Source organism: Stigmatopora nigra, chromosome 1, assembly GCF_051989575.1.
Source record: "Stigmatopora nigra isolate UIUO_SnigA chromosome 1, RoL_Snig_1.1, whole genome shotgun sequence".
Taxonomy (NCBI): domain Eukaryota; kingdom Metazoa; phylum Chordata; class Actinopteri; order Syngnathiformes; family Syngnathidae; genus Stigmatopora; species Stigmatopora nigra.
In genome coordinates, this window is record NC_135508.1 from 8,265,453 (window position 1) to 8,275,251 (window position 9,799).

Sequence of the window (9,799 nt, forward strand, 5' to 3'; positions counted from 1 at the left end):
AAGTTTGCATGCCCTCCCATAACGAGACAAGTCGCTGTGATCAGTATTGACCAATCACATTCATCTTTATGGACTTCACGAACCCAACGTGTGTCCTCCACTGTCTTGCCCTTTAGTAACATCTAAATAACCTTTGCCATGACTTGAAATGCATAAGAAAGGCTGACTTTTGTATAGATTACCTAATGAGGTCCACACGTGTGTTGTAATAATATCTCAAAAGCTGATAGACTCGTACTGTATGACTTTGGTCATCAATTTTTAGACTCCTATTCATTGAACTGAATAGCAAAAAGTCTAAAAACACATAACAATAAGTGTATATCTGTTTGATGGCTGTCAAAAGTTGATGAACAAATTCACCATATTACACTTTAATTATAAAGATTCATTCATGAATGTCTACTAACTGAGTGTGAATACATCTTAATAAATCTTTGGCTGAGAAAAATATTGTTTTCGAATAAAATATTCATTTAATGGGCAGGATGATGTCACAAAACTAAACAAAAAGATAAATAAAAATTGGACATTTTGAGGCTAAGATATGACTTGTTAGTTTGAAGTATTTTTTTCCATTTACTAAGGATTTCAATGCTACAAACAAATGCAAGTGTATAACTTTCCCATTTCTGTTTGATTCCCTTGAATGAGAATAGCCCCCCTCACTGTCTTTATAAGGAGACGAGGGCAGGGGTCAAGACGAGCTCATGTTGAAATGTAAAAAGAAACGTAGGCACTTCACAAGAGTTCAGAGTCCAGCCAACGGACCAACACAGCGCTCCACTATTGAATTCCACACCGTTGCAAGAGAAGTTCCAGGAAAGAAGAGCGTCATGTCTCCGCTGCAGCTGTCCGTTTTCTGGCGTTTGGCGCTCGCCTTCTTCTTCCAACCCTTCCTTTTCTTTCTTGACATTTTCACGGTTGCTGTGGTTGAGGAGATCTGTTCCCGTGGCAACGCCACAAGCAACATAGGAACGCTAGCGCCGAACCAATCGGAAGTCGAGAACTTTTCAAGAAACGGATCTGATTGGATGTCTCAAAGCGTTGCCCCAGACGTGAGTAACTCATTCAAATATTGTGGCATCAGAAAAAATATATAAGTTATTAGTCAAAAGTGAGACAAACTCCTGATTATGATTGCATTTTGGTTATTTGTCTGGATAAGATAACGATTAACATTATATAACACGCATCCGGGCTGTTGTTTTGATGCAGTTTTGGCTAGAATTAACATAAATCTGGTCAACAATTCTTGGTGGATGAATGCTAAAGGGGTAAATACTAAATATATATTTAATCATATTGCGTACTTATTCTCACATGGCCCAACTATGGTCACCAGGCGGGGGTCTTCCTGATTTGGTGGCCAGCCAATCGCAGGGCAAAACTAGATGGACAACAATTTACTCTCAGATTCATATCTAGAAACAATTTAGAGTGTTCAAGCAGTCTAACACAGGGGTGGGCAAACTTTTGAGCCCGGGGACCACATTGACTAAAAAAATATGACAGATGGGCTGGGTCAGCACAAGATACGATACAAATAAAAAAGTGCATCCGTTAACAGTACATATCAAACATAAACAGAAAAAAGAACTGAAGTATTAGCATACTCATCACTTATCATGAAAAAATGCAAATTTTCACCTGAAATGTCCTTTGCGTATCAGTCAGTGTGTGCCTGGACTCCATGGTTGTCCTACGGCCAATCTGTTTACATGCTGGGTCTGCTGCTCGGATCTCTGGTGGGCGGAGTTCTGTCTGACAGGTATTCATTCATTCTAAATGGTGTTAGAAGTTATGGGATAAAAATGAAAGACAATGGTGAACTTCATTCTGGAGTTTTGTCATAAATTACCCATGCAGGGGTGCATCGCTTTGGGTAGAGATTTAATTAGTGTGAAAATTCCTCTTTTGGTTATTGTCCACAAAAGAACAATAACAAAAGGCACAGCTAAAATATGTGTTGAAATGTCCCATGTGCAAATGTAATGACTGTGTTTCTCAACAGTATAAGATTATTATATAATTGTCTTTATATGTATTTTATTACATTTATATCTATATATTATTTTTTATAAAATTAGACAGGGGGAAGACTATTTATAATCCTAGTAGTACTAGTGTGAGATATGAGCAATACTTAATACTGTTGCCAAAAAAGACTATCAATCTGTGTGAATTGTTGTTACCTGAATGTTATTACGTTTATTTTAATTTAGCTTGTTTTTTGTGAGGGTCTGAACCACAGTGTGTTTTTGTGTCACAGTATGAAACCTGATTGTTTTTGTATTCGCTTCGTTTGCAGGTACGGAAAGTGTTTGGTGCTGTTGGTGTGTGTCCACATTCAGGCTGTATGTGGCCTGTTGCCAACTCTTATCACTCAGCCGGTCCTGTTTCTCGTTGTTCGCTGTGTGACGGGTGTTTGCAACTGCTGTATAGGCAATTGCTCCTTCAGTCTGGGTAAATATTTTAAAAAAATACATTATCAATATTATTATTTTCATAAGGAATGACTAGGATTAATCATTATACATATGACTTGTCAAGTATGCACTAAAATATAGGAAAATAAATGCTGTATATTAAACTAAAGTAGAAAATAATTTAGAAAAATTACTTGTAAAATCTGCAAAAGGCTGGCCACCAAATTCAGGGTGTCCCCCCCTCCCCCCACCCAAGACCCAAATTTAGCTGGGATAGGTTCAAGGACCCCTGTCACCCTAGTGAGGATTAAGCGGTTCAGAAAATGAGAAGTGAATTGTAAAAGGTAAAAACAACTCCTTTTTTAAAAGAACAGTTATTTGAAGTTTAAATGCAATTACTATATTTTAAGGGAAAATACAATTTATGTAATTAGCCAATCTTTTTGCACAATTAAATCTCATAATTGATAATCTGCACATTTTTTATTAAAGATAGAGTAACTCTTGGAATATAATTATTTCCATATGTATTAAAAAATTGACAAATAGTCTACAAATAGAGTGGTATTCAAAATTAAATGATGTTAGTACAACCACCAAAAGTAGGCTAACTTTGATGCTAATGAATGCACCAATCTTTTAAAAAACATGTGCTCGGGCCTTGCAGCTGTGGAGTGGACCACACCCTCCTTCCGCCGCTGGCCAACCGTCTTTCTGGGCTTCTGCTTCAGTCTGGGTACAATGGCCAGCGCCCTATTAGCCTGGCTAAGTCCCAGCTGGATTCAACTTCATCTATCTCTCGCTCTACCCCAGCTCATCTGCCTGCCACTCTACCGGTCTGTCCTCCTCACCTGCCCATGTGCCTCCCCCCTCTTTCCAACCGTTGGACCACCTGTTCTCAGACCTTTAATTCTTTGTCGTCACAGTTGGATTCCGGAATCGCCAAGCTGGTTGGCGTTGATGGGGAAATCGGATGTTCTACACCAATACTGTAGCGGAAGTATGGCAGATAAGCAGTGCGTGGACATGGCGAGTTCTACACACACATGTGAAGTCACATTTTGATCATTTTAACACACTTTCTCAATAATATTTGTATCTGCAGCTCATGGGCTCTAAGAAGATGGAAAACCAGATATGCCCAGAGGGTCAGAAACACCTACCACCAAGTCACCTTTACCCCTTCCGACACCCAACTGTCCTTCTACGGCTATCAATCATGAGCTATCTGAGGTAACAAATTGTTTTTATACGGCAACCCATCATTCTTTGATGTTTTTTATTCAAACAACTCTCTCGCTATGGTTAATGAATGACTGCCACAAATATATAACTTCAACAATGTCAAACTTGGCCAGTTATGTCATTTTATAAAAGTTTGATCCTGACATGTGATGATTCTCTGAGTGCCATATTACTGATGCCTCATTGGTCCACGCCGACTAAAGTTCTGATCTGTGTTGTGATTGGTCAGTGCCGCAACTGCGCTGACATATTTTGGCATCTGTCTGAACATTGGCTCCTTTGGCGTGAACGTCTACTCCGCCCAGTTCTTCTCTGGTTTGTCCGAGGCTCCCTGTTTGCTCATCCCATTGGTCCGCATGAACCGGCGTCCAAGCAGTATGCTGACTCTCTCCCTGAGTGGCACTGTCTGCTTTCTGTCTTTGCTACTGTCCAGATACCAATGTGAGGCTTCCACAAACATGAGTGTATGTATGCAATCTGGACAAGTTTGACTTGATGTGAAATGGTTAGCATCAGAGACCAAATAATTAGCCAGTTTTAAATGAGTGACTAATACATCATTTGGTACAGATTAAGGGGTCTAACTGGCAAAAATGTAATTGGGATCCCTTTGGTTCTGCAGGTAACTCAATACTGGTGGTCAGTTTCGTACTGGTGGGCAAATTCTGCAGCCTGGTTACCGTCTTCATCTTGGCTCTTTACAACATTGAGCTGTTTCCAACAGTAGTCAGGTGACAAGCATTGGCAGAATTGCTTCCAGTTTAGCTTTAGTCACTCCTTGCTGATTCTACCAACCTGTTTTCTACCTGCAGACAACGTTGCATATCTCTGGTCAACTTGTCTTTCCGGATCGGTTGTCTAGTCAGCACTCTGTTCCCGCCCGACACCAAAGGATCCATCTCATTGGCCGCCATGCTCATTTACAGCAGCGGGCCAATCATCGGCTGTGGATTCTGTCTACTGCTTCCGGAGACAAGCGGAAAACCGCTGCCCGATACTGTGGAAGACTGTGAGGAATCACCTCAGAGTCCCCAGAAGAAAGGAATAAGGTTTGCAAAACCGTCAAAACAGTCGTGACTTAACCCCATGACAGGGCCATGTGAACAGTACCGAGTTTCCCAGAGGATAAAGAATATGCCCAAGAGTTTTGTTATATCGAGGACAAAAACTACTGCCACATTGTGTACATTTTTAGTCATTGTATGTTAGCAAGTTCTGGGTTCGATTCAAGATAGGTCCTCAGTGTGGCATTTGCATGTTCTCCCCGGGCTTGCGTGGGCTTTTCCCAGGTACTCCGGTTTCCTCCCATACCCCAAAAATAGGCAGGGTCGCCCGGTTGAGCACCCTAGGTACGAGTGAGAGCGTGAATGGTTGTCCATCTTCTTGTGCTCTATGATTGGCTGGCCACCGATCAAGGGGGTGTCCTCCACTCCAGCACCCCCCGCAATTCTTATGATAATAAACGGTAAAGAAAACAAAACGTTCGCATTCAGGTAGCGAAGGCTATGTTTCTGTTTTTTAACTATATACAATTTTAAAGAGCAAATTATGAAATATATATATATTTTTTTTTACCTTGTTGTGATGGGAGCAAAAAGCAGTTTGTTGAATGAGTCAAGTCATTTATAACCAAAGGTTGGAAGCACAGACTAAGCGTAAATTTCCAACATGTTAATAAATGACTATTGACTGTATGTAACTGAGATTCTTTGGAAATATTTATCATCATTAACTTCAGTTTCTTCTCCTTAAGCTTTTGTTCACATTCCGACCAGATAAGCTATTTCAGTTAGTGTTTTCGGTCTCTTGGCAGGAATACAACTTGGAAAAATTGAGGATGTTACGAAATTGACACTGTTTTCGGAAACTAGCTCTATCCAGAATTATTTGGCATATTTTTAGTGGGACAAAATTTCAACATCTATTGTCTTTCCAGGAAGCTGAAAGCCCAGATGGCTGTATTATGCACCACAGAGTGAAGGCAAACAACAGCTCCAAGACAGTTGGAATCAGCCATGTTTTCTTTTCCATGAGCAACTGTTATTGTTATGTTTTGTATTTTAGCTAATCTATTACATATTGAAAATGTCTACGTTTCTATTTATAAGAAGCCATTCTTGTCAAAAAAAAAGAATTCAAAGCCTTGTTTATTGCTTTAGCGACTTGCATGTAACATGCAATATTAAAAGTATGGAAGTGTTTGTAACAGTTCTTGAATATAAATGGCTTTTATTTGAAAAGATTAAAAATATATTTGTTCAAAGCAGTTTAGGAAAAAATAGGGTTACTCACAGAAGTCTCTTTGTATAGCGCACCACCAAATGAATCTTAAATTGGATACCAAATGGATCTTTAACAGCAGGTGGAAGCGATCAATATGTGACATAGTTTGCTGGAAACATCCCCCTTTTCCCATTCAGTTCTCCTTCCCACCAGTCATATTGGCTCTCGGTCTTGGTAATAATGGTTATGCGGGCGCCAGGTTGGAAGCTGAGGTCTCCAGGCTGTTGGCCTTCAAATGGATGCACCGCAGTGACTACCAATGTTTCACTGGCTCTATTCGCTGGTGCGTCTCCTTTTGGATATAGAAAGAATCATTAACTCACATAGCATTAGTATTTATACATATACTTAATATATAAGTAACGGGACACTTCCGAGTTAACTAAAACAATAAAATAAACATAGTGCTGAGAGATCACCCTCATTTAAATTCAGTTAATCTCAAAATTGCAAAATGTGGATGATAATAAAAATGAGATAGTCTCATAGATTCTATATCCACAAGATGGTGCTGCAACATGAAGCGTAACTGAGGTACAACTCACTTGAAGTTTCAGACTTGTAGACGGAGATGCTCGGGTAGAGTGTCCTTTTTCCTATTGCACCTGCAAAAAGGCATTTTTCTCTGGTTAGAGGGATAATCTTGTAGTGGTGACACTAATAAGTGAACTTGAATGTGGGCACAGGACTCAGTGCTGCTGTTTTACCAAGATCACGCGAATTCTCATGAGTGTTGGCTGCTCGCTTTGGAGCAGGAGCTGGAGGTCTGGCAGGAGGACGTGATGCCTAAACAGAAAAGTGTCACTTAGTGTCTGTTTTGATGCTAGTTCTGCTCCAGTTTGAAGCATTGTCCTTAAGGGCAAACATTTTTTCTGCCTGTCAATGTTTACATGATCATGCATTCTCTAACAGGCTTTTGTTTTCTATTTTATTTTTTATCTCTTTCTAAAGAAACTTGGAGAATTGTTTAAAACAAATGACCTTTGTGGAGACAGGCTTGCTGCTGAATTCCGTATCGTGTCCTTCTGTGTATGCATTCAACATATTATAGAGAGTGTCGCACTCCTGCGGTGGCTCCACATCGCCATTCAAAATGCCAGACGCTCGCAATTCCCGAGAGTAGTACCTGTAAACGCACACCGAAATTTATAATGAAGGTCAAACGGTAACAGACCACTGCTGTCGTACTTGCGGTTTGTTTCTTTGCGTTCAATCAGGTACGAGCCTTCCAAAGACAGACCAGCAAACAGTCCTCTGGACTTGCAGTATGTGTAGACAGCAGCCATTTTGCGAAGAGTAACATCAGCCTCAACATTCCTGAAACCAGAAGAAATGTCATGATTGATATGATTCATGTTCAAGATCAAAAGTTACGTACAAAGCAAAGGTGCAAAGGGTGCAACCGACGCCCGACAATTGAAGTGGTGGTATTTGCAAAAATAAATTAATTTTATGATTGAGATAAACAAAGTGTAAATCATTCCATTCGTGCTTGTGTTTGAGTGGAAAATAATGTTTATCACTTTTTTTTAATTAGTGGCAAGGAGAACTACTGTAAAAATGTCAAAATAGTGACCGTGTTCTCATGGTATTGAGTTGATTACAATTGGGTTGATTGGTCGTCTATCTGGTTGTCTTGCTTTTTGATTTTCATCTGGACAACCTTGATCGAATTAACTCAGGTGTTGTGTTACAATGTCATTTGTTGGGTAGTTTATGTAGCTAGAAGACACGACTGTATACAAAATACACAAATTAAAGGTGCCAATGTCACCAACCTGCCGACCGGACCCACAGCAACCGTAAAGTTCCCTCCCAGTGTCAAATTCCCGCCTTTTGTGAAAGCATCAATGGCTCGCCGATGATTTAGGACAATCACCAGATCTGACACCTGTGGGAGATGGAAACGGTGTGTGTTAAAGTGACGCTCAAAACATTCAGCATTTCACTATAAGCATTCAAGGCACTCACCTCCACACCAATTTCAAAGCCGCCACCAAGGCCAGCAATGCCAATTGCAGAAGGAGCCGACCACCCTTTGGAATAACGCATTGACAACCAGTCATTTTCATACTGCATTGAAACATTGTTACTTCTATATCTGTGAGAAAACAGTATTGTTAGGATTCCCCAACAGGCTCAACCACATTTACATACCAGTCCCACATTGCCCTAGGATTATGGGATTTGTTTACTATTTGCTTCTCTCATACCAATGGCAAATGAGCAATTTAGCTTGATGACAGCAGGTAGGAAATAAATCAATGACCACAGATAACTCACGTCTGTCACCCAGCCTGGCGATGACGATTCCACTGCCTCCCCTTGCAGTGATCACGAAGCCAGCCTTCACCACGGAGATGATGGCGAGCCCCTGGGCCGACGCGATTACATTAGCTACGGGCACAACGAGAACCTATAATATGACTCTTAAATGATACAACATGAGTTTAATTGGGAGATACACAGCTCTCGATACGCCTTACCTGGAATGAGTTTGTCGATTCCATTACCAGAAGAGATTTCCGTGAATCCTCTGAGGATCTTGGTGGCTTTCTTGACTTCAGACCACAGGTCCGATGGCAATATACTGGTCACTTGATAAAAGAGCATAGCTGTTATTGGCTGCAGAGTGACGGGCTAAGGTTAGATGTCCTGGTGCAACATGGTGGTTTCTGACAGCTAAAATTTGCCTCACATGTAAAATGGCAATAAATTCAAATGAAGGGCAAGTTACATGTTTTTTCTATTTAATAATTAAGCTGAATTTTGGCAGAAGATCATTGAGAATGAAAGCCTTTGCAGGCGTTCCAGATGAATGTTCTCTTGCATCAGGTGGAATGTTGGCAAACTGGCTTCTCTGTTTTAATTGTAACCTGTCAGTGCTAAATCAATACAGTGCGCTTTTTCTGGTTGAGTCAATGGAACAGTTCTAGTGTTTCCATTATTGTACGAGTCAAGCCTTTGGGCTCGTTGTTCTGTGGCCGTTTAATTTCATCGGTCAAAACTGTTTCAAACTGTTTATTCTAGAAAAGTGCGGTTGGACTCATTTTGGCATTGTTTCTTCATTTGGAGATAATTATCATTTTTTAACATGAATAGATCAGATTTTGTTGAAAGGGACTCAACTATTGTATGGAAACAAGAATAAATAGTGCCACCGTGAGGCCAATAACGATCCAAACGAACCATTTTGTTCTTATTTGAGTGGTTAAAAAAAAGTTAAAAAAACAAAAACAAAACAAAAACTAATTTCTAATTTAGTCAACCACAATAATCATGCTCTAATAATTATGCCAAAACATTGAACTGCAATTCAAAAAAACAACAAATCTTTTCAGATAGAACGTCTAAAATTGAAACGTTGTGATGTTTTTCAAGTCCAAATTATGACTTCGTGGCCAATAAAAGCAAACAAATCTTTTCTCATGATGAATTGAATCTCAAGTCAGGTTTGTCAATTTGTGTTGTTTAAAGACCAAATCGCCTTACAAATCAAACTCAAATAGCAGAGGTAACCTCCAATCCGACATAAATAAGCTAAGAGAAGATACTGAAGTATACAATTTAATAACTTACTTTTCACAAGCGTTCTTTACTCGTCAGTTTGTGCGCCTGCGACAAACGTGAAACTTCACTTCCGCAACACCTGTCGGCTCGCCCAACAGCCAATCACAAGTACGCTTGCGAGTCACGTGCTAGGTGGCTGCCGGCTGATGATAAACATAATGAGGTTGCATTCGGGGTGGTTCCAGAATCGAAGGAGTATTAACCCTATAAAGGGCACTCATTTAATGCTTTGGTAGCAATTGACGGCTCTAGACGTCCAATTTTAACGGGGA

The 9,799-nt window shown here is 40.2% G+C and overlaps 2 protein-coding genes across 3 annotated transcripts; one reads left to right on the forward strand and one right to left on the reverse strand.

Annotated features, from left to right (window-relative positions):
* The first annotated feature begins 740 nt into the window (after positions 1 to 740).
* On the forward strand, positions 741 to 5,888 carry LOC144201996 (solute carrier family 22 member 6). 2 transcript variants are annotated; one of them, XM_077724920.1, is made up of 10 exons: positions 741 to 1,058; positions 1,674 to 1,771; positions 2,312 to 2,466; positions 3,097 to 3,265; positions 3,356 to 3,458; positions 3,535 to 3,662; positions 3,904 to 4,115; positions 4,297 to 4,405; positions 4,487 to 4,723; positions 5,611 to 5,888. In XM_077724920.1, exons 1-10 carry the CDS (start codon positions 837 to 839, stop codon positions 5,651 to 5,653), a joined length of 1,476 nt encoding a protein of 491 aa, XP_077581046.1. In that variant the 5' UTR covers positions 741 to 836; the 3' UTR covers positions 5,654 to 5,888. The 2 variants fall into 2 exon arrangements, with proteins under 2 accessions (XP_077581046.1, XP_077581038.1); XM_077724912.1 differs by lacking the exon at positions 5,611 to 5,888 and having other exon boundaries at positions 3,904 to 4,138; positions 4,487 to 4,632.
* sh3yl1 (SH3 and SYLF domain containing 1) lies at positions 5,804 to 9,674 on the reverse strand. The gene is made up of 10 exons (XM_077724933.1): positions 9,537 to 9,674; positions 8,444 to 8,554; positions 8,241 to 8,354; positions 7,929 to 7,993; positions 7,736 to 7,848; positions 7,146 to 7,274; positions 6,939 to 7,083; positions 6,665 to 6,743; positions 6,503 to 6,562; positions 5,804 to 6,249 (listed from the first exon to the last, which is right to left on the reverse strand). Coding segments are annotated over exons 1-10 (1,020 nt in total). The 5' UTR covers positions 9,538 to 9,674; the 3' UTR covers positions 5,804 to 6,046.
* Between the last annotated feature and the right edge of the window lie 125 nt (positions 9,675 to 9,799).